This window comes from Lytechinus variegatus, chromosome 15 (assembly GCF_018143015.1).
Source record: "Lytechinus variegatus isolate NC3 chromosome 15, Lvar_3.0, whole genome shotgun sequence".
Lineage (NCBI taxonomy): Eukaryota > Metazoa > Echinodermata > Echinoidea > Temnopleuroida > Toxopneustidae > Lytechinus > Lytechinus variegatus.
In genome coordinates, this window is record NC_054754.1 from 14616867 (window position 1) to 14643327 (window position 26461).

Sequence of the window (26461 nt, forward strand, 5' to 3'; positions counted from 1 at the left end):
TGATTAGAATCATTTGGGTCTATATTCGGAATATGGATTGGGCTATGTTTTTTGTGAGTATTTGTTAGAATCCGAATCTGTTTGTACCATGCTGCTGGATTACTAGTTTTTAAATTTCTAACTCTGGTATTATAATATGCAACTTTCCTTAGTCTGATTAAGCGTATGACTTTGTTTCTTAAGTAACGCCACAGACTTTGGGAGTTGTTACTGAAAGCTTGCTGTCTTTGATGTATAACATCTTTGACTTCCGCATTGATCCAAGGTTTATCTCTACAATGCATTCGAATCTCTTTTGTCGGAATGTGAATATCTAAGTGAGTCATCATAGTATCCAATAACATTTGACACTTCAAAGATGGATCATCTTCTCTATACATTTCTTCCCAAGTAAACTTAGTTAACCAAGTACCAAAAGCTCTTTTGCCACTGTCAGGAATCGGGCGAACAATTCTTTTCTTAACTCGATTAATACGATGAGACTTTTCTTTGGGTATCCAAAGGATACAATTATGATCGCTCATGCCAACAGGGGCTAATATTTTGGTTTCTTGGTACAATTGGTCTATAGTAGTTACAATCATATCAAGAATATTGCCCTCTCGGGTTGGTTGAGTAACAATTTGTTTAAATTTGTCATTTTCAAGTAAGAAATTAATATCTAAATCATTGAAAGAAATACTATCATCAATACAAGTTACTTTAAACGTGTGGAAAATGAGAAGTCTAACTTTATTCGGTAAAATTAAAATAATTAAATCATTTGGAATATCCAAATTCATTTATTTATTTTCATCCACTCTTTTACCCGATTGGTTTCTTAAAAAGTTAGAGAGAGTGTTTTTCAGTTTTATTTGGAATGGACCCGACAAAATTAAAAGAAACGTCATGATCCAGGATCTATCAAACGGAGGAATTAAGATGGTAGATGTGTATTCGGCTGTTAAAGCCCAGCAGTTATTTTGGATAGAGAGAATTAAACATGCAGATAAACAAGGATGGTTTCAAATTCTTCAATATTACCTTAAAAAGAACGGGGGATTGTTTGTATTCAACTGTAACTATAGTCTTAAAATGTTGAACTTTGATATTCCTCAGTTTTATAAAAATATTTTACAATGTTGGGATTCTCTTAATGTGAGAAACAGAGAAGATAATACGAAGTTCCAGATCATCTGGAACAATAAACAACTGAAAGTTACTCGAGATATAATCTTCTTTCGAAAATTGTTTTTAAAAAGAATTGTGTTTTTTAATGACATCCTTACTGAAGGATGTACTTTAAGACGATTGGATGAAATGAAAAGGTTATTTGATTTAAATGCCAACGATTACTTTCGATTACAAGGAGTGTATTCTGCTCTTTTAAAGACAAAATTTTCTAAAATATCATATACGGACTCATTTAAGAATGCTGCTATATCAAATGTTATCCTTCCTGTTGAGTTGGTACAGCTAAACAAAATAAAAAGTAAACATTTTTATGATCTGTTAGTAGCAGAAAAATATGAGCGTCCTGTAAGTACGTTTAGACTTCAAAACAGATATCATGTTTCAGATAAAGAATTGGTATTAGCTCGTTCATCTATTCTACTGAACACTATTGATGTAAAATACAGAGAATTTCAGTTCAAAGTATTGAACGATATTTTAAACTTGAACTATAAGTTGTATAAAATGAAAGTCATTACTTCACCTTTATGTTCTTTCTGTAATGCAGAAATTGAAACGATCGAACATTTATTTTGGAATTGCCCATTTACACAGTTATTTTGGAATCAGCTAGGAAAAGAACTCACTATTAGTCCGGCAGCCCAGGAGGTTTATTCAACCGAAAGCCGGACAAGCAAATGACCCCATAGCTGGATGGCATGGACCTTGAAGTTTACAAAAATGCATTGCTGCCGGGTTCTATGCGTGGTCTTCCCTCCGAAATGACGTAATATATGACGTCACTACAAAATGGCCCTACTTCACCATTTTTCAGACATTGTACACATAGCATGAAGTCAAGGGAGAATATCTCAGCCAAATCATGCTTGTTTTGTATGAAACTTTCACAATGTATTGTTCGAGTAGTGCACAAGAGATATGCAAAATTTCACGAACAGAAATTATTGTTTACATATGCAAATTACGTAATGAAATTTGCATATCATTAGTTTTGGAGATTTCTCGCATAAAAAATTGTCAAAAATCGATTTAGAAATTTATTTTCTTTTGTAGTGTACTTTATTTGATATTTTTTCTCTCAAGCATAATATCATTGTCTTTATCTATATCTCTACTTTAAGAAAATATATAACAGTAATTGAAAAAGACATTATAGACTGTGATTTCAGCCCCCTTTCCAATATGGTGCGCACGTAGAAATCGTGCGTTTTTGGCCTATTTTCACCATATGGCTGACGTGTGCGAACGATATGCCTACTTTATTGATGTTTCCTGCATTTTGCATGATATTAAATCTTCCAAACAACATATTTTCTTCTTCATTATGTCTCTGGTGATCAATCAATGATTTCAGCAAAAATTGATTGCCCACTGGGCAGTCTATAGGCTACGTTTTCAGCCTAGTTTTCAACAACGAACCTATACAATGTAAGACTGCATCGTTGTAGTCGAGTCGGATAAGAGGTTCCTGTGTACCATCAAAATACTTTTCACTCAATTTTTCAATCAACGTTTTGGTATTTGTCTAAACTGTCTCGTTAATGAATCTTGATGTTCCCTTCCCAAAATCGTGTCCAACGGGGTTCAAAATTGATATCTTTGGCGGCCCTCTTGGACTTTTTTAAAATGAAAATCAATTATTTTCATATTTTATTGCACAGAGTCTGACAATGGGACAATCTTTTAATCAATACGCATTTCTCTATGATTGGGATAGTAGAAATCGATTTAATTCGTTTTCTGATGATATATTTTGAAATAAAATTTATCCCGAAATGGGCATGATTTTGGTCAAAAATTTGCATGTGCATTGATATCTATCTGTTCAATCATTAACATCAACAACTATTTCAAAATATCAGCATTCGACACGAAAGAGGATATAATATACCGATAATACTGTAACGCTTCATGACAATATGTATGTCTTTATTTGCTTAGTTAAAGGGCAAATACCATTATTACCCATTTATTGGAAAATATGCCACTTTGGAGCCCATATTAAGGCAAAAAACGTTTCTGATATGGAATAAAGCCACTTTCATTCTTTTTAAACTACATGGAGATAAGAAGGGTAGAGTTTCCTCTATCTGCTACTAGCATACTGAAGCATACCCCTTCAGGAAGCGTCGAAATCACCCACCCTTTTTCATATTTTACCTATTTGTGGGAAAATATGCTTTTTCAAGCCCCCATTGAGGCAAAAAGTGTTGCTGCTATGTAGTAAAACTACTTTTATTGCTTTTAAACTATATGGAGACGAAAGAGTAGAGTTTCCTCTATCTGCTGCATATAAAGAGGTGTTGGCATATTGGAACATACCCCCTTATGGGGTCGCCGAAATCACCTACCTTTTTCCATATTTACCTATTTATGGGAAAATATGCTATTTTCGAGCCCCCATTGAGGCAAAAGGTGTTTCTGCTATATAGTAAAACTACTCTTAGTGCTTTAAAACTATATGGAGACGAGAGAGTAGAGTTTCCTCTATCTGCTACATATAAAGAAGTGCTGGTACCATAAAGCCTACCCCCTTTAGGAACTGCCAAAGTTACCCGCCCCTTTTACGTAATTTGCAAAATCATGGGAAAATATGCTATTTTCGAGCCCCCATTGAGGCAAAAAACGTTTCTGATATGGAATAAAGCCACTTTCTTTCTTTTTAAACTACATGGAGATAAGAAGGGTAGAGTTTCCTCTATCTGCTACTAGCATACTGAAGCATACCCCTTCAGGGAGCGTCGAAATCACCCACCCTTTTTCATATTTTACCTATTTGTGGGAAAATATGCTTTTTCAAGCCCCCATTGAGGCAAAAAGTGTTGCTGCTATGTAATACGGCCACTTTCATTGTTTTTAAACTATGTGAAGACAAGAGTAGAGTTTTCTCTATCTGCTACAAAAAAGGTGTGCTGTTACAGCAAAGCCTACCCCCTCTGAGGACTGCTAAAGTTACCCGATAATTATACGTATTTTGCCCATTAATGGGAAAATATGCTATTTTCGAGCCCCCATTTGGGCAAAACGTGCTTCTGCTATTTAGTAAAACCACGTTTATTATTTTCAAACTATATGGAGACAAAAGAGTAGAGTTTCCTCTATCTGCTACATATAAAGAGGTGTTGGCATATTGGAACATACCCCCTTAGGGGGTCTCCGAAATCACCTACCCTTTTTCCATATTTTACCTATTTATGGGAAAATATGCTATTTTCGAGCCCCCATTGAGGCAAAATGTGTTTCTGCTATGTAGTAAAACTACTTTTATTGCTTTTAAACTATATGGAGACAAAAGAGTAGACTTTCCTCTATCTGCTACATATAAAGAGGTGTTGGCATATTGGAACATACCCCCCTTGGGTGGTCGCCAAATTCACCTAACCTTTTTCCATATTTACCTATTTATGGGAAAATATGCTATTTTCGAGCCCCCGTTGAGGCAAAAGGTGTTTCTGCTATGTAGTAAAACTACTCTTATTGCTTTTAAACTATATGGAGACAAAAGAGTAGAGTTTCCTCTATCTGCTACATATAAAGAAGTGCTGGTACCATAAAGCCTACCCCCTTTGGGAACTGCCAAAGTTACCCGCCCCTTTTACGTAATTTGCAAAATCATGGGAAAATATGCTATTTTCGAGCCCCCATTAAGGCAAAAGGTGTTTCTGCTATGTGGTAAAACTACTCTTATTGCTTTTAAACTATATGGAGACAAAAGAGTAGACTTTCCTCTATCTGCTACATATAAAGAGGTGTTGGCATATTGGAACATACCCCCCTTGGGGGGTCGCCAAATTCACCTAACCTTTTTCCATATTTACCTATTTATGGGAAAATATGCTATTTTCGAGCCCCCGTTGAGGCAAAAGGGGTTTATGCTATGTAGTAAAACTACTCTTATTGCTTTTAAACTATATGGAGACAAAAGAGTAGAGTTTCCTCTATCTGCTACATATAAAGAGGTGCTGGTACCATAAAGCCTACTCCCTTTTGGAACTGCTAAAGTTACCCGCCCCTTTTACGTAATAGTAAAACTACTCTTATTGCTTTTAAACTATATGGAGACGAAAGAGTAGAGTTTCCTCTATCTGCTGCATATAAAGAGGTGTTGGCATATTGGAACATACCCCCCTTATGGGGTCGCCGAAATCACCTACCCTTTTTCCATACTTTACCTGTTTATGGGAAAATGTGCTATTTTCGAGCCCCCATTCAGGCAAAAAGCGTTTCTGCTATATGGTGAAGCCAGTTTCATTCTTTTGAAACTACATGGAATTAAAGGAGTAGACTTTCTTCAATCTGCTGCTAATAAATGGTTGCACAGCAAAGTCTATCCCCTCCGGGGGTTCCGAAAGTCACCCACCCCTTTTCCATATTTTTTCCAATATGGGGAAAATCTGCCAATCTTGGAGCCTCTGAAGAAGGTAGCAGTCGATGTACCGCACTTTTTTTTACATGTAGCTGATAGAAAAAAATGCCTCTTCTTTTATTTCAAAGTGGTTTCCAAAATCAAAGCTAGCTTTACTATATAGCAGAAATGCCCTTTTGTCTGATTGGGGGCTCAAACATTGCATTTTTTTACAATAAAGAATGAAAATAGACATATGTAACTGATAAAGAAGATCCTACTTTGTCATCTTTATGTGGTTACAAAACAAAAACAAGGGCTTTACCGCAAGGCAGAAACACTGTTTGTCTCAAAATGACTAATTTTCCGAGAAACTGGCAAGATACGAAAGAAAGATTGGGTGACTTTGGCAGCCCCCTGAGGGTTAGGCTTTGCTATGCCCCAATTTCTTTATATGTAGCTGATAGAGAAAAGTGATTTAAAGGAAAAAATTACATACTCAAAACAAAATGTTACCACATTGGGGGCTCCGAAAAGCACGATATCATAATAGTCAAGCTATGGATAATGGTATGGTACTGTATGTAACATTTTACTGGTTCTTGTGGGACTATGCTTTAAGGTGCCCGAGAGTAATTGCATGCAAAATGAAAATGCAGAGCAATGCCTCGAACTTCTATCTTTTTCAAGAGATTTAATCATCATAAAAATTGCTTTGTGTAGAAAATGCCTTTTACCCTCATACACATGATACAAGTAATACATACCTTTCTATCGATCGCTAAGTACGTTATTTTCTGCATGTTAGGCACATCAACAAAGGCGATCGGATGCAAGATGAAACAGATAGATGTCAATGCACTTGAACATTTTGGTTCAAAATTTTTGATGAATTCTTTTTTTTAATATATTAACCGGACTATTCAGAAAACAATTTCAACCGATTTCTACTATCCAAATCCTAGTGAAATGCGTATTGATTTAAAATTTCCCATTGTCAGACTTTGTGCAATAAAATATGAAAATAATTGATTTTCATTAAAAATGTCCAAGAGGGCCGCCAAAGATATCAATTTTGAACTCCGTTGGACACGATTTTGGGAAGGGAACATCAAGTTTTATTAACTAGACACTTTAGGCAAATACCAAAACATTGAGTGAAAAATGTTTTGATGGTACATAGAAACCCCCTTATCCGACTCGACTACAACGATGCAGTCATACATGGTATAGGTTCGTTGTTGAAAACTAGGCTGAAAACGTAGCCTATAGACTGCCCAGTGGGCAATCAAATTTTGCTGAAATAATTGATTGATCACCAGAGACATAATGAAGAAGAAAATATGTTGTTTGGAAGATTTAATATCATGCAAAATGCAGGAAACATCAATAAAGTAGGCATATCGTTCGCACACGTCAGCCATATGGTGAAAATAGGCCAAAAACGCACGATTTCTACGTGCGCACCATATTGGAAAGGGGGCTGAAATCACAGTCTATAATGTCTTTTTCAATTACTGTTATATATTTTCTTAAAGTAGAGATATAGATAAAGACAATGATATTATGCTTGAGAGAAAAAATATCAAATAAAGTACACTACAAAAGAAAATAAATTTCTAAATCGATTTTTGACAATTTTTTATGCGAGAAATCTCCAAAACTAATGATATGCAAATTTCATTACGTAATTTGCATATGTAAACAATAATTTCTGATCGTGAAATTTTGCATATCTCTTGTGCACTACTCGAACAATACATTGTGAAAGTTTCATACAAAACAAACATGATTTGGCTGAGATATTCTCCCTTGACTTCATGCTATGTGTACAATGTCTGAAAAATGGTGAAATAGGGCCATTTTGTAGTGACGTCATATATTACGTCATTTCGGAGGGAAGACCACGCATAGAACCCGGCAGCAATGCATTTTTGTAAACTTCAAGGTCCATGCCATCCAGCTATGGGGTCATTTGCTTGTCCGGCTTTCGGTTGAATAAACCTCCTGGGCTGCCGGACTATATGTTTGATTTTTCATTATTAACCGAAAAAATGTAATACTCGGTATTTTGTCAATAAAATGTCTTCTTTTTAATCATGTTTTAGTTATTGCAAAGAAACCAATTTATCTAAGTAGATGTAAATCATGTAAACCAACAGTTTCTGATTGTGTTGATTTGTTAACTCGATCGTATAAAATGGAAAAGAATATAGCAATTCGAAATAACAAAAGGAATGTCCGCGAACGCAGGTGGCGAGACATGGTACAGTGGTTATCCACTTATTATTATGTTATAGATATATCTATATTGAAATCGCCAATGAGATAAGTTTCCTTGTTTTCGTGTGATATACATTCGAGACAAGATTCCAATTTATCCAGAAATATGTTGGCGATATTATTTGGTGGTCTGTAGATTACGCCGACTATCTTGTTTTTATTTTTTTCATCAATAATTTCTATGAATAAGGATTCTATACCTTGGAGTTGAATATCATGTCTTATTTTAAGATTTAGATCATTGTGAATATAAAAAGCGAAACCTCCTCCAGTTCCACGATTACGATCACTATGTTTAAATGTATAATTGTCAATGTAGAAAATGGATGGGGTGGTTGAGTGTAACCATGTTTCTGACATTGCGATTACAGAAAAGGGAAAAGTATTCAATATAGAAAAAAACTCACTGAAAGTATCAAAGTTCTTTTGCAAGCTTCTAATGTTTATATGCATAAAGCTAAGGTGGATTGGTTTGTTAATTTGGGTAGTATTAAAAACTGAATTAAATTCGTTGGCAGTATAGTATCTACACTGGGGTGTAAATACTGCATTATCCAATACGTCATCCAGGTTCATGAAGGGTATAAACTTGGGTTTCCAATACGGTGTTGAAAGCTTGGAGTGAAAGGTGTGTGCAGGTGCAAGTGAGGGTGCATGTACATGATGTAAGAAGAGTGTGTCCGATCATGAGCGCGTACATGTGACGAAGAGACTCCGGGCTTTTGAGGAAAAATAAGGGGGGGGGGGGTCACCGGGATTTGATAAACCTGATATATTGAGCAAGGGTATAAATGAATGAAATCATAGGTCTATGTAGATAGATTTTGTATAATAAAAGAATGTAATCTAAGCTGACATAATACGGTGGATATCTTCATTAGCATAATGAACCTGATCCATACAATAAATGCAACGGATCGTAACTGCAAAGAATAAAATTTACATATGGACAAGTGGACTATATAGAAAGTCAAATTGCAAACAACGATGATAATAGAATCACATTTGAAAAGGTATTTGCGACACGATAGGTTCATTATCTATGTTCAGGTTGTTAACCTGTTCTGTAAATTACTATGATTAAAAAAGAATGTTTGATTTGAAAAGCTAGATAGGCAGCTGACCAACAAACATGTGGATTAGATGCAATTTATCATTGTAAATTGTAACCTGACTTTCTATTGTAAATGTCCCTTTAGTTGGAGCCACATGTATGGTCATTGACAACTGTTTAACAAACATGATAAAAGGTGAGTGATAAAGGCAAACGTACTAAGTATGCAGGCAATTACAAGCAGCTATGTACATTGAGAGAGCAAAGGGATAGATGTCATCAAAATAACATCCGAAAATGCTCTTTTTACACAATTTCTGTTAGATTACAGAGTCAGTGATATGAATTTAAAGGGTTTGGAATTGTGAGAGTATTCAAAAGGAGGCTTGCATAATGTCTTATTCAAAGACATACTTCATTATGTTTTTTTAATATAATATAAAACCGTCGTATACTTGTCTGTCGAAACTTTTGTTCATTACTATACTAAAATTATAAAGATAAACTAAGTATGACAATAATACTCTTTAATATCTACCAAATTTGAGCACTTCTGAAGAATTTGGTTTTAAAAAAGGGTATTCCGCTGACAGTAAACATTCAGAAATAAGATTAAAATGAATATGTTATGAGGTTTTCATTTCGGTTTAAAAACCTGAAACGATTCTGAAATTAATAAAATGTTAAGCATATTCGAATTAGCTCTATATTTTCCATACATCGATATCATCTTTAGGTGAAAATTGTGAAGGATTATTCAGAAATGTTGGTCAAAGGGACAGACAGCCAATATGCATTCGAATATGCAAGCAGAATACAGATAAATAAACAATTTATAAAGATATGAAAAATTCATATCAGTATAGTAGACATCTGGGGCAAAGACTTCTAAATATGAGGAATTATAAAACTGGCTATATAAAAATTGTATTTATTAAGTCGTGAAACTCATACCTGTTGAAACATCTCAAGGTAAGCGAATCATGTACCCATCTTAGAAAATAAATTGTATATTGGCCAAGCCAGAGCAAGCATTACTTTCACAAAAAACAATTCAATTTCATTTATGAGCTAGACCACAATAGTCCAGAAGAAAAGTTTCCTATACCTATCTGTTTCGGCTTTAAATTTGGTTGAATGGTAAGCTGATCAAGCTGACATAGGACCAGTCAGATTATCACAAAAAAACCTCCAAAAGTGGTAGGCCTATAGCCATGATATGCTTACATCAACAAATGGTCATGCAAAGATGTATAGACAAAATGATAGTGATTTTGCCAACATAATTCCTTTTTATATTACAAAAAGGTTTACGCCTGTGAAACATCAAAACAAGTATGAAAGGGATTCTGACATACTGTAGGGTTATCAGTTGAGTTCAAAGATGTTAAGTATGTTATTTTCAAGAGTATTTGGAATAACCAACTGGTTCAGATACTAGTTTATCAGTAAAATACCTGACATTCATCCTTACATCTTTGAACAGTACCAAATGTTGAACCGAGAAAAAAATATAGTCAGCTGAAATGTTGAATATATAACAAATTTAAGTCATTTTTCTGGTACATTATATTCACAAAGTATACGTGCCAAGTATGGATCTATGGCAATTTGCATTTCTAAACAGAAAAAAGAAGAAAAAACATGGAAAAGAAGACAAAAATCAGCTCCTATCAGATGATTTGTCTGCATACAATATTCTAAACATTTCAGAGACTGTCGTAAAGAGTCATCATCGCAGAGACAATGTGTCAACACACTTATCGTTCAGAGAGAGATTACACATATTTATCGAGAAAGTTTAAGTGATAGAAGACATGTATCTCGATGATATAAAAGAGTATATCTGACATACACTTTATATCTGTTTATCTTTCAGCAGTAATTGCATTTGAACTATATATTTTTTTAATGTTTATCGAGAGAGTTTAAGTGATAGAATAATTTCTCGATGATATAAACGAGGTAGACTCCAATGAATAATAAAAAAGTTTGAAATATACCAGAAGATGTACACGTTTCAATGTTTTTTTCGTTGTAATAGAAAAAAGCGATTTTGTTTCAGGAAATATTCGAAGTAAACATGATAAGCAAAGCATTATTATGTAGGATACCTGACGTTTTATATCTGTTCATCTTTCAGCACTAATTGCAGGTAAATTTTAAAAATGGAAAGAAAAATAAACACCGTCTTATACAATAAAAAATAATGTACTTTAGTGGAATGTAGGTATTAAACAAATCAAATTTATTTTCCGCTAAAATGTCTATATTCGTAATTTCACTTTGCTTAGAAGGAATATTTGGCCATTTGTTTTACTAAAAGATACATAACAAAATGAATTTTACTCTACTAATGTCATATGATTCATCTACATGTTAAAAGATTATTCAACTGACATAAATAATTGCAGAAACGATGTACCCAAAACACACATCGTTAGAAAAAAGGAAATTATTTCTATCGAACAGGTTAGAGAAATGTAAGCACTATATATTCAATAGTGTAGATTTCAATGAATAATTTATAAAAAGAGACAGTATGGAATAAAACTCTGGCATTTAGACAGTTTTTCAGCATTGTATTAAAACAAAAGCTAAATTTCTTAAATTTTGAAACAGTCAAACGTCTGGCAGATTCAACTGTATTCATGTACAGTCAAGTAAGTATGTAATTTCCGTTCATATGTATTATGCATACTTTTTTTTTTAAATATCGATTGCTTTTGAGGATTCTTGAATAACAACAACAAAATTAATCCAAAATAATATGGCGCGAAGATAAAACTATAAGGCGTGAAGATGTTTATGGCTTACTCATCGTGATGCTGGTAGTCATTCCAAGTAGATGTCCCTTTTTGTTTCCATTGAAGACAAACCTTGGTGTTCTTAAGAAATATCTTGGTCGACATGCCATCCTTTTTTCTCATGTCATATGCAACCTTTGCGAGATGACCGCGTCTGGCCTTGAGGGCAGGGGGGAAGGTCGGTGCGGATCGAGATGCGTTTTGGAGTAGGACTACCAGGTAGGGGTTGCGCGTTGACTCGTGGTCGTCGATCTCTATTCTCGAAGGCCGATAGAACTTTGTTTCGGTCGGTCATATACACAAATTTGACGATTATTGGGTTGGGTGCTGTGGGTTGAGTAGAGCTTGCGTCTTGAGTTGTGCGTCGGGGTAGACGATGGGCGTTTACAAACGCCATGTTGGCTGCTTCATTCGCGTCAATGCCGAGGTCAACGGTGCAGTTGCGGATAACTTGGAAGATATTCTCCTCAGGAGTCTCATGTAGCCCGTAGAATAGTAAATTAGAACGGCGGTTATAAATCTCCAATGAAGTAAGCTGATTTTGTAGGTCATCGAGACTCCAGGTTGGCCGTAATTTTCGGGATAATATCCTTCTCGATCTCCATAACTTTTCCCGAATTGAACTCAACAGCTCCTAGTAGACTTGTTAACTGCAAAAAAAAAGGGTGAACGCTGCATTTTTTAGTACAAATGTCCCACTTGGCACAAATGTTCCTTGAGTCAAAAGAAAATGATTCATCCAAAGAGACACGCTGTATCTATGCAAATAAGCAAGAAATTTGCATAAATTTGCATATTAGGTCGATATGGTAAAACAAGTATTTCAGAATATATATTTAACCAGAACTGCCCTAAAATTGGAAATAAAGACTTAGGGTAAGACAGGGAAGAAAATTGTCATAAAATAATTGGGCTATCCTTGTTTATTATTACCTAATTTACATAAATTATGCAAATTATAATTTAAAACAGAGTATTTTTTCAAGAACCCTGAACTGTTTTATAAATAATAGCAATTAATACAAAATGTCAACATTCTACATGAAAGAGAATATATTAGCGAAAACATCGATATGCTTCATGACAGTATTAGTGTCTTAATTTTTGCTTAGAAAGAGGGCAAATATGTCAAAATGTATGACGTGATATTGCGCTAAAACGAGACCAAAACAACCTCTATGTCACAGTCACACTCACAAATCGGACAACAAAGCGATCAATGGTATGTCATTCGAGATAACACAATCTCAACACAATAGCTTCCATCGGCTTCTCGTATCGCTTTTGTTGGTGTGTCTGTCACACCGTAATCTATGATACATACGGGCAAAATGCATTTCGGTATCGGTAAAACACTATTAATTTTGTTTTATTTGTTTCTAATTTGTTTCTCTTGGAAAATTTACAGGAGACATTGCTTTGCAGGTTACTGCTTAAATGAAGCTCTGACACATGAATCATGACGAATGTACCCCACCTCAATCCATACTTTAACTTTGTTAAAATATATGTCTTTTGGAGACCCCGAAGTGGCAAAACTGCATTCCCCCGCGGCATTCCCGCTACTTTACAAAACCAGTTTGACTTGTATTATCGACTTGGAAAAGACAGATGTATGAGACATCAGTTAACATGTTTCCTGAAGATAGTTTTTTTTTTTATTTAAGCCTACGTCCACGGGAGCTTTCCAAATTTACTCCATCCCCTCTCTGTATTTCGACACTAAATAAAAAATATCGTGTTTAAAAGCCACCGGCAAGGCAAATTGCGTTTTTGGTATAATAAAGCAACTTTTATATCTATATTCCATATTTATCTATATTAATATTATTATTAATGTTATTATTATTGTTATTGTTCTGCAGTTTGTCATAATGCTCCAGCACAGTAAAGCCTATAACCCAACAGGAGCATGCCTAGGATACCCTTTTCCCTTTTGGTTTTATGTATTCAAAAATAGTTTATTGTCTTTAGAACTCTTAAAAGATTACTTTTGTTTGTATTGATATCTTGGAATAGATTGAGGAGAAAATACTCTACAATTGACATGTAGAAGAGCTGTAGTACATTGAAAAAAGAAGCCACACGTAAGCTCTATAATACCCGTTATTGCTTCCACTCTATGTTAAATTTAAATATTTTCAGAGACCATTCGGAAGAAAGATACATTTCTACTACACACAGTAAAGCCTCTTTACTTTCTCCTCTTGAAAAAAAAACATAGAATGCATTGTTTTATATCGCATAAAATAAATTCGTGTACATGACGGTGGCCTGTCGAAGTTGCCCAACCCTTTATTTTGTTTTGACAATATATATTTACAATATCGTCTAAATGAAGCCCTCATCTGGAAAAGGGCACTTATTAAAGGCAGCATCTACATTATATAGAGGAGGCCCTGGTACTTAAAAGCGGGGGCTGAAGCACCCGCAAGATTTTCCGGAAGAGCTAGGGGGGGGGGTGATGCGTGTATTATTCTCGATAGATAGCACCCCCCGGAATTCCGGCAGATGTGACAAAAAAAGAAACGTTACCCAAAAAACTTCATTTTGTAGTGCAGTCCTTTTTGTTTATTTGCCCGTAAAATTTATTGATGTAAATTTGAAAATAAAAAAAGGTTCAATGTAAAATTTTGGTCCCAAGAAATTAAACAAGCTTCAGCCCCCTCTTCCCAGTGCAAAGGCCTCCTCTATATATATAATGTAGATGCTGCCTTTAATAAGTGCCCTTTTCCAGATGAGGGCTTCATTTAGACGATATTCTAAATATATATTGTCAAAACAAAATAAACGGTTTTGGCAACTTCGACAGGCCACCGTCACATACACGAACTTATTTTATGAGATATAAAACAATGCCTTCTATGTTTTTTTTTTCAAGAGGAGAACGCAAAGAGGCTTTACTGTGTGTAGTAGAAATGTATCTTTCCTCCGATTGGGCTCTCAAAATATTTAAATTCAACATAGAGTGGAATCAATAAAGGGCCGTGTGGCTGTTCTTCAATTTACCCAAGGAGCTCCTTGATTTACCACAGCTCCTCTACATGTCAGTTGAAGAGTATTTTCTCCTCAATCTATTCCAAGGCATCAATACAAACAAAAGTAATCTTTTAAGAGTTCTAAAGACAATAAACTATTTTTTAATACATAAAACCAAAAAAGGGAAAGGGTATCCTAGGCATGCTCCTGTTGGGTTATAGCCTTTACTGTGCTTAGAGCACTATTACAAACGGCCGAATAATAATAATAATAATAATAGTAATAATGATATTAATAATTATTATAATAATATCAATAATGATGAATGTAAATATAAAAATATAGATATAAAAGTTGCTTTATTATACCAAAAAACGCAATTTGCCTTGCCGATGGCTTTAAAACATGATATTTTTCATTTAAAGTCGAAATACGGAGAGGGGATGGGGTAAATTCGGAGGGCTCCCGTTGGCTTAAATAAACAAAAATAAAAAACTTTTTTCAGGAATCATGTTGTCTGATGTCCCATACATCTGTGTTTTCCAAGTTGATAATACAAGTCAAACTGGTTTTGTAAAGTAGCGGGAATGCCGGGAGATGCAGTTTTGCCACTTTGGGGTCTCCAAAAGATATATATTTTAACAAAGTTAATATATGGATTGAGGTGGGGTACATTCGTCATGATTCATGTGCCAGAGCTTCATTAAAGCAGTAACCTGCAAAGCAATGTCTCCTGTAAATTTTCCAAGAGAAACAAATTAGAAACAAATAAAACAAAATTAATAGTGTTTTACCGATACCGAAATGCATTTTGCCCGTATGTATCATAGATTACGGTGTGGCAGAAACACCAACAAAAGCGATACGAGAAGCCGATGGAAGCTATTGTGTTGAGATTGTGTTATCTCGAATGACATACCATTGATCGCTTTGTTGTCCGATTCGTGAGTGTGACTGTGAAATAGAGGTTGTTTTGGTCTCGTTTTAGCGCAATATCACGTCATACATTTTGACATATTTGCCCTCTTTCTAAGCAAATTAAGACACTAATACTGTCATGAAGCATATCGATGTTTTCGCTAATATATTCTCTTTCATGTAGAATGTTGACATTTTGTATTAATTGTTGTTATTTATAAAACAGTTCAGGATTCTTGAAAAAATACTCTGTTTTAAATTATAATTTGCATAATTTATGTAAATTAGGTAATAATAAACAAGGATATCCCAATTATTTTATGACAATTTTCTTCCCTGTCTTACCCTAAGTCTCTATTTCCAATTTTAGGACAGTCCTGGTGAAATATATATTCTGAATTACTTGTTTATACTATATTGACATAATATGCAAATTTATGCAAATTACTTGCTTATTTGCATAGATACAGCGTGTCTCTTTGGATGAATCTTTTTCTTTTGACTCAGGGAACATTTGTGCCAAATGGGACATTTGTACTCAAAAATGCAGCGCTCAACCTCTTAACAAGTCTACTATCCTTCTATGTCTTTACTTTGGTTTTGATAGCTGCAATATCGGCTGTAAGATAGTCCAGCTTTTCAAAAACCTTTGAGAACGATGATTCCATGTTTTTGTTCACATTCATAAGTGTAAGCGACCCATTGGCATTCGATGTAGGCCTACTATCAATTGGGACCTTTCGCAATCATCACGGACGCTAGTATTAGGGTCCCCTAACACAAAAGTTAACGCTTAATCATACACTTGATTTTTACGATTGATTGTGCATTACAGTCAATAGAATCAAACGTAGAAAACTGCTCTACGATCAATGCTAAGCTTTGTGTAACAGGGGGGTTACAGGCCCTACAAATCTGCTTTTCGTGTGCAAAATCCCTTTCCGCGACACCCGTACCGCATACATGCATGTATATTACGACTGATGGCTGGAGATATTCAAAATGCAGGACCTAAAATAGATTTATGACATGAAGAAGAAAGTGGTTTTTCAAACAAATCGAGAACATATTGAGTGAGGAAAAACTTACTGAATGAAGGCTTAAATATAGATCATTACACTCCATCGAATCGATATTACAATTAATGTGGATTATTGGTGGATCACTGGCAATTGATTTCATGGATAAGATGAACCTCTCCAGCCGAACATTTCGCATGCGTTGAAATGTACACATCATATGCGATACCTTTGAACTCGTTTCCTTTTGTTTCTTTGTTTCTTTTGTTTACTCCTTATACACAAACGATATGCCTCTCGCACACGATGTGAGGGGCATTATGTTTTACATTCCCCAGAAATGGGGATTAGATTCACATTCCGGGGGGACCACTTCCATTGATGAGTGGATACCAGGCACGACCATGGGGTTTCGAAAAACATGCTAAACAAGGGAAGCAATTACTTTCCAGATTATGAAAATGCATCTCTTAACAAGTATTTGGCTTGTGAAACCCCACAAGTATTGAATATATATCCCTTATTTCAGCATTTTAAACATCGTTTTGACACCCTTATAATGTTACATAGGCCTATATACGTAACGTACCTGCCCACTCTGTCCCCTTTTACGGGTGGTCGCTACTGGTATCCACTAATCAATGGAAGTGGGCCCCCCGGGCGGCCTCTCGAGCTATAGGAGGAGTCAAATGTGGCTTTGGAAAGTCGTCCTCAATCGGATAAATCGCTGTTACCATAGTAGCAACCAGAATTTTGCACACGAAACGCATATTGAATGTTTCCGTCGCAGATGCGAAACGAAAAAAAATCTCATGTCACACAATTTGCATTGCAGGACTGAGTTTTACGACCATGATGACGGGCCCAAAAAGTCCCTTCCAAAGTCAACGACCGTTGTAAATAAGCGTCCGCGTCCTCAAACGAAAGGTCGGGACTAGCTGTGCGTGCGGGTACGTTGTAAGACCTCAATAACCCCGGGCCGGGAGCGTTGCTTCGCTTATTGGTCTTAGGGTTCGATTGCGAGCGTAGGTCGCGAGGCATTTTACCTTATGATTGTACTCTCTAATGTCATCTAAAAACCAGAAAATGAGTGGGAAATATCTTTCCAAACCAGGTCCAATGATTACTAGAATACCAAAGCAAAGTTCTTGAACTGTTAAAATCCGGAATATAATACAGATAAAGGTGATTTTGGAAGTAAAATAAAACAAATCAGCCCGGAGCTGTCGAAGGAGTTGTTCACACAACGGCGTCCATGTTGCCTCAGACATGTCAGATAAGAATTTTTGAAATGTTTACGAAAAAAAAATGAACTTAAATCTGAAATACGTATAGGAATGGTTGGTTTGTAACAATCCTTTTTTTTTACATATCGAAAACTAAATTGATTGTATTCATAAGTAGTAGAAAATCAACTCCTATGTGTGTATAGCGATGTTTCTTTTTCTATAAAAAATAGAATATAGAACAATGTACAATTTTTGATTACCTTGCTATTAATTTAGACGACAACCCGTCGTTGGATTCCCATATGTTACAAATATATATATATATATGTGTGTATGTATATATCAGTGTTGTAGTGCCTTGATGCTCGGCCTTGGCCTTAAGGCGCCTTAAGGTATACTTTTTCAAAGCCTTGGCCTTTAGAGGGCCTTGGCCTTGAGGATTTTGAGCCTTGATATTTCAAGGCATTTTCAATGCTTTTTCAAGGCATTTTGTTTTTTTGTACTTTCATTTGTTTTTATATAAGTAATTATAATGTTTCAATTGTTCTGTATATTTAATGACACTAATCGTCCAGTCAGCAGTATCAGTAGTAAGTATAGTAGCAGTGCCATCTATTGTAACTATCACAATCATCAAGGATTATCATCACAAATGTCACAAAGAAATCAACAGTGATGAAAAATAACAATATGTATTGGCAATGTGTTGTAATCAAGACTCATGATGATAATGACAATATTAATAATAATGGTAATAAATTATGATAAAGTTTATAGTTTTGATGACAGGAATAATTCAGACAGATCTGTCTGTAATTTTGACAACAATTTTCATACTTAAAAATAATAGCGAAATCTAAAGAATGATAACAAGGTTGATTTCTATTCTGTTAGGATTTTTTTGTATTATTTTCTTGGCTAACAAGAATGTTTAAGTCTAAATTATCTTCTTGAAAGATTTGGTAAACTTGAACACAATCTTCAATTTTGTCATATCCAAGTGGGCTATGTGAATGGCATGATGATCCAAAAATTTAAGGGGCCAAGCATGGCATATAGAGCAAAATTTCGGCCAAAAAAAATGTTGAAAGCGATGAAGCGAGTGAGCAAGCAAAATTTTGTGAAAGATTGTGCCAATATGTTCAAAAAATAATATCACATTTACTCATTTTCCTTAACTGTTTTCCCCGTTTTCGAAGTTTATTCTTGGTGGTGGAACTTCTTCTCTGTCTCTCTCTCTCTCTTTTTTTGGGGGGGGTTCTGATATTTTTAAAACAAGAAACAGAAGAGGAATGGGAAGAGATAGGAATCATCTGATAAACATTTATGGGCATAAGAAAGATGGGCGTGACACAGTTGGCTGGTTGGATAGAATATACTACGAAATAGATAGGCAGTAGGCCTACATCGTTTCTAAGTTGTATATATTTTGTTTTGGGTCTAGTGACTCAGATTGACAAAACAAAGTTAAAAAAAACATTTACTTCTTTATAATTACAATGGTTCGATAGTGAATTTTATTCACTACAGTTTAAAGGAAATAAACAATGTAATTGTTTTTGTGTCAATATGGCTTGATAGAGAACTTTATTTTACTGTTTCAAGAAAGAATTAAGATTTACACTCCCACCAACTAAGGGTATTGGGTACGTCCATTTTATATTCTTTTGAATATAACTTTAAATATTCTAGTTTTGAGGTAGAATAAGTGTAGAAGATACAAGAAATGAGAATTCAAATTTAAAAGTGACTGTAAGCAAAAACAAGTGGAATGCCTCTGGCCGTCTCACCTGCATCACGCAATTCAACATAGCAGCAGTGCTGACTTTGAAAACTACTATAACTCACACAAGATGTTCACCACGTTTTATGAATTAGACCCAATACACTTACAGAGATAGGATGGTAATTCAACAAATACCCCCAATGCGGCCAAAGTTCATTGTTCTCACATGACCTTTGACCTTGATCATGTGACCTGAAACTTGCACAGGATATTCAGTGATACCTGATTACTCGTATGTCCAAGTTTCAAAAGTCAGATCAATAAACTTGCAAAGTTATGATGGTAATTCAACAGATACCCCCAATCGGCCAAAGTTTATTGACCCTAAATGACATTTGACCTTGGTCATGTGACGTGAAACTTATGCAGGATGTTTGGTGATACTTGATTAACCTTATGTCCAAGTTTAATGAAAGTTATGATGACATTTCAAAAACTTACCCTCAGGTTAAGATTATGATGTTGATTCCCCCAACATGGTCTAAGTTCATTGACCCTAAATGACCTTTGATCTTGGTCATATGACATGAAACTCTAATAGGATCTTTAGTAATACTTGATTAAACTTATGGCCAAGTTTCATGAACTAGGCCCATATACTTTCTAAGTTATGATGTCATTTCAAAAACTTAACCTCAGGTTAAGCTTTGATGTTGACGCCGCCGCCGCCGCCGTCGGAAAAGCGGCGCCTATAGTCTCACTCTGCTATGCAGGTGAGACAAAAAAAAAACGAAAACTGACAAGGGACCTAAACATGACTCATTTTCAGGTCAGCATTTGAAAGTTTCAATTTGTGCTTTTTGCTCTCTTGCCCCACCCCTCCCCCCCAACAAAAAAGTCCCTGTATGAAAAAATGCACTCTTCCAAAATCTTAAATGCCTTTTTTTTTAATTGAAATACACCCTTTTTCAAAAAGAAATACTCTTTTTTAGAGTAAAACATAATAAATTTTAGTTTAAAAAAATAACCAAATTTTGGATTGCGCTTGCATTTATTATTAAGTAAAGTACTAATTCTGTTCCCGTTTACAAAAAAAAAATGCTTAGAATGTCCAGCTTTCAGGTTGGGATATCACAAATTTTTTAGCTTGCACTTTGCTTTCGCATTATTTGATTAGTGAGTTACATGTATGTAGGCCCCTTTTCTATTTTTAAATCACTAAATGCAGTCCTTAACAGCTTTTTCTGGTCAGTATATTAAAAATTTCAGCTGGTGCTTCACGCACACTTTTTTTTTAGAAAAACAATAAACTCCTAAAAAAAGTTTGGAAATCTGACTTTGATCGATAATTCCTCTTCGGTTTTAGTAAATATAAATGTGTAATTAATATCAATGAATAGCTCATTTATTTTTCTTTAAGATGATACCCTACATGATATGATTATGGTTCACATGGAGGTGCAGTGCCTTGAAATGAGGGGCAAGGTCAAAATTCAAAAAAGCTGCAAAATGGCACAATATTGAAAGTCGCTGTTCTTTTTTCCGTGGTGATGAGTGCGTTTCTCAGCGGTTTGTTTTTACTTTGACCGATAATTCCTCATCGGTTTTAGTAAATATTAATGTGTAATTAATATCAATGAAAAGATCATTTAATTTTCTTTAAAATGATACCCTATATGATTATCGTTCACATGGAGGTGCAGTGCCTTGAAATGTGGGGCAAGGTCAAAATTCAAAAGTTGCAAAATAACGCAATATTGAAAGTCACTGTTCTTTTTCCCGTGGTGATGAGTGAGTTTTTCAATAGTTTCTTTTAATTGCTTTCATGCACCTTAACACCAACATTAACATGGACTCAAACACACCTCTGCACAAGCAAATCATAGCAAACAAACATGCAAAGGTATTTCACACAACGACACAAACCATGTTATCTCACAGAACCATCACTACAGAAGCAGGGGCTTGGTTTGAATGAATTTTCATCTCTGACACAGACAAAAGAACCATGTTCTGTATTGACCCTTCATGACTATTTCTGTTGCTTTTTGCAGCTTTCGATTCTAGACCTCATCCAACACTTTTGAATCCTGCTCTTTTCATGATGGCATGATCATAACAAGTATGGTATCATCTTAAAGAGAATTAAATGATCTTTTGAATAATATGTTTATTCGATTATCGAATAAATTCTATTGGGAGAGAATACAAGTTTTAGTATGTAAACAAATATTGACTATGAACCAGTTCACTGCCCTTCAGAAGGAGGTCAAGTTCACGTGTACTTCTGTTGGGGGAAGTCGGTCAAAACGCGCACCTGGAAGGATTGTATTACATTAAAGCGTGCGCGGTAATTTTACACATCCGAAATGCGCTAATGCTCTGAATGCGCGATCAGCGCGGATGAAATCGAGTCATTCACTTTTTAATTTCCGGATGGCTGGTGGTATAATATTATCATATCCATACATCTGGATACCAATAAATTTTCTCATACTGACATGCATGTACGGCATAGGCTACCATAAAGAATATATACTCGGAAAGATTTCTGGTTTCTCCTTGCAGGGCTCGAAGAATCTGGCTGTTTGGCGACAGCTTACAATGAGGGCTCGGGAGAGGGCCGTCACCACGGGGAACCACAACCTTGGGGGCTGATTAAAGGCTACGAGGTGTACTAGTTGGTGGAGCCGTGGGGGTACTACGCTTCCCAACTGCCCGAGTGACCTCCAAGGGGGACTGAGATACAGCCCCATACCAACCTTAATAATCATTCACGTGGGATCAAATGGATTCAATGATTGGGCAGCTATATAGTGCCAAAGAAAGTAGACAAGCTGGAGATAACGCACTGAATTCAACCAGAGCTCTACGGCCTTGGTGCGACATATGTTTCTCAAGCATCTTGCCACGTCTTACTATTATGCACAAGAAAGAACTATCACCTCACAGGCAGCTAGGGACAATGTCAGGAAATCTGTGAACGAGTATATATGCCAAGAGAAGGATTCGGTGCATGCACAATGCGTCATTTATCAACCACATCTTACACTATCATGAATACCGGTCTTACAACAGAGGTGGCATCCAACGGTCAGACGAAGGAAGTGACATCCTGATTAGTGATTTCAATAGGGCAGGTTAATTTGCCCTCACTGGACAAGACTTGAATGAATAAGAGAGCTCTAAGAGTCCCAGGATTGGCGAGTGCGATTCCTTTAATTGATCTGGGAATAGCGAAGGGAAGACACTGGACGTGCAGGGAAGTGTTGTTTAATTACACAACCCATGATATGGCACTCATACTATTATAATGGTTTTTCTCATGCTTATATTGGTTCGTTATCTTTTTAACCAAAACGGTACCTTCGGTCATACCGAAGAGAAATACAAGAGAAACGTTAAGATTTAATGAACTAATGAGTAACACCGACAAATAAATTCAATAGATCAATAGCACGAAGTGCTCAAAGGTTAGCAACTGGCATTAAGACAAGCTGATAGTTTTGAATTTAGTTTGGTTATACCTTACAATGCAATCACATCTGTCATATTGGCGTGGGTGCATGGACACTCGCACCTGATTGGACATGGGTAATAGTGAAAATAAACTTGGGAGTTAATTAATGAACAAAGAACCTCTTTCTGCAAAATGGCAAGATATACAGAAACAGTGCCTATCCAATGGTTCTTTTCTTGGTACGAAAGTTGCTCTGGTCAGTGCTTAATGGTAACTACTTTGGTGCAAATGAACAAATCAAAGAATTGGCAAAAAAAAAAAAAAAAAAAAAAAAAAATTATGGGTGTTGTTTGGGGGCATTTGTTTTTGGGGTGTTTTTTAGTACTTGGCAATTTCATTATCATTTCTCGAAGCATGCAGGGGATGGAATGACCAAGAGCTCTGTGAGCCAATGGCGGGGAAAGGCCAAGATTATTGGATATTTCGTAGGGGGATCCCCGTCCCAGGCAACTGGGACACTGGGTGGAGCCACCATCCTCCCAGCTGGTCACGTGACTCGTGACCCGGTTCCCACTATGTGGTTAATTCTTAGCCTTACTCTCTCCTTCCTCTGCAGGCATTGACATTTATTGATATTACTGCGATACACATGTTTGTGAAGTATTGGTGTATTAATTAATGTTTGATATTACTGTGATACACAAGTATGTGAAATATTTGGGTAACAATTCCCGAACGGAAATTAAAAGTTGAGAATATGGCAATATCTGGTATATCGTGTAGTATTTCTTCTCACAATATGTTTATTCGATTATCGAATAAATTCTATTGGGAGAGAATACAAGTTTTAGTATGTAAACAAATATTGACTATGAACCAGTTCACTGCCCTTCAGAAGGAGGTCAAGTTCACGTGTACTTCTGTTGGGGGAAGTCGGTCAAAACGCGCACCTGGAAGGATTGTATTACATTAAAGCGTGCGCGGTTATTTTACACATCCGAAATGCGCTAATGCTCTGAATGCGCGATCAGCGCGGATGAAATCGAGTCATTCACTTTTTAATTTCCGTCCGGGAAAGACATTTTCCCACCTCCCACCCCTCATTCCTCATGTATATTGATGTTCCTTAAGGTGCATTTACGGATTCCGTCGATATATCTAATCAGTGCATTTTCTTTTTAGCCAAGGGTTGAAAAAAGAAAGAGAAAAAAAAATAAATAAATAATATATATATATATCTTATCAGTATAACATGCGAGACGGGCACGAATGGGTAGCATTAATGAAATAATTAGCATTCACTGTGCTAGGAATGGTAAAATATGATTACTATGATACATAACACATGTAATTGGTAGAAAACCTGGACTATTGGCCAACAGATGGTTGGTACAAAGCTATAACCTCATGGTTATACTCTAGAGGAAGTTTGGACTTTCAGTTGTCAATGGGGTGGCTAATGAGTTTGCATGTCTTGTTGCTTAGTAAGATTCATTTATGTATCTTCATAGGCTGATTTTATGGTTTTGTAAAGAAATGGATGGCTGGTTGGGGTTGTACCAGGAGTAACTCCTTGGTTGTATACACATATTTTGGTTGGCTGGTTGGGGTTGTTATCAACAAGACTTTAGGCCAACAGATGGTTGGTACAAAGCTATTAATTACCTCGTGGTTATACTCTAAGGGAAATTTGGACTTTCAGTTGTCCATGGGGTGGCTAAATTAGTTTGCATGTCTTGTTGCTTAGTAAGATTCATTTATGTATCTTCATAGGTTGATTTATTGTTTGGTAAAGAATTGGATGGCTGGTTGGGGTTGTACACATATTATTTTGGATGGCTGGTTGGAGTTGTTAAGTATTTGGCTGGATGGCTGGGGTTGTTATTAACAAGACTATTGGCCAACAGATGGTTGGTACAAAGCTATTACCTCATGGTTATACTCGAGAGGAAGTTTTGGACTTTCAGTTGTCAATGGGGTGGCTAAATGAGTTTGCATGTCTTGTTGCTTAGTAAGATTCATTTATGTATCTTCATAGGCTGATTTTATGGTTTTGTAAAGAAATGGATGGCTGGTTGGGGTTGTACCAAGGAGTAACTCCTTGGTTGTATACACATATTTTGGTTGGCTGGTTGGGGTTGTTAAATATTTGGCTGGATGGTTGGGGTTGTTATCAACAAGACTTTAGGCCAACAGATGGTTGGTACAAAGCTATTACCTCGTGCTACTCTAGAGGAAGTTTGGACTTTCAGTTGTCCATGGAGTAGCTTAATGAGTTTGCATGTCTTGTTGCTTAGTAAGATTCATTTATGTTCTTCATAGGCTGATATATGGTTTTGTAAAGAAATGGATGGCTGGTTGGGGTTGTGAAATATTTGGCTGGATGGTTGGGGTTGTTATTAACAGGACGTTGTAACCTGTAAACGACATGCATCTTGGGTGTTTTTTAGTACTTGGCAATTTCATTATCATTTCTCGAAGCATGCAGGGGATGGAATGACCAAGAGCTCTGTGAGCCAATGGCGGGGAAAGGCCAAGATTATTGGATATTTCGTAGGGGGATCCCCGTCCCAGGCAACTGGGACACTGGGTGGAGCCACCATCCTCCCAGCTGGTCACGTGACTCGTGACCCGGTTCCCACTATGTGGTTAATTCTTAGCCTTACTCTCTCCTTCCTCTGCAGGCATTGACATTTATTGATATTACTGCGATACACATGTTTGTGAAGTATTGGTGTATTAATTAATGTTTGATATTACTGTGATACACAAGTATGTGAAATATTTGGGTAACAATTCCCGAACGGAAATTAAAAGTTGAGAATATGGCAATATCTGGTATATCGTGTAGTATTTCTTCTCACAATATCAAATATGCATTGTGCAATATTTGTAGTTGGGATAACGGAATGGTCAAACGCAAGATTTCCAAACCCTTTTTGCTCGTTTTGCAGCTTTTCAATTCAGACCTCATCCAACACATTTGTATCCTGCTCTTTTCTTGATGATATGATCATAACAAGCATGGTATCATTTTAAAGAAGATTAAATTATCTTTCGAATGATATAAAATATGCATTGTTTAAAATTAGGAGCAGGTAGAAATTAATGGCCAAACACAGATTTCCAAACTTTTTTTGAGAGGTTTACATTTTCGGTCCAAAAATAACAAAATTTTGGATCGCGCTCGCATTAATCATTATTTAGTATGGTACTAATCCTGTTCATAGTTACAGAAATGTTTGGAATGTCCAGTTTTCAGGTTGGAACATCACAATGTTTTCTGCTCGCTCGCGCTTCGCGCTCACATTATTTGATCGCTTAGTTATGTATCCTATTTATAAGTCACTAAATACAGTCCTTAAAAGCTTCCTTTTGTGAGCAGTATATTAAAAAATTTTAGCTCACGCTTTGCGCTCGCGTTAATTTTATAGTTATACACATCTTTTGCATGATTACAAAAACAAC

At 35.9% G+C, this 26461-nt stretch overlaps 1 protein-coding gene across 1 annotated transcript; it reads left to right on the forward strand.

Moving 5' to 3' along the window:
* Nucleotides 1-759: 759 nt before the first annotated feature.
* Nucleotides 760-7799, forward strand: LOC121428924. The gene is made up of 2 exons (XM_041625815.1): nucleotides 760-1800; nucleotides 7543-7799. The coding sequence occupies exons 1-2, from the start codon at nucleotides 889-891 to the stop codon at nucleotides 7576-7578; spliced, it is 948 nt and encodes a 315-aa protein (XP_041481749.1). The 5' UTR covers nucleotides 760-888; the 3' UTR covers nucleotides 7579-7799.
* The last annotated feature ends 18662 nt before the right edge of the window (nucleotides 7800-26461 follow it).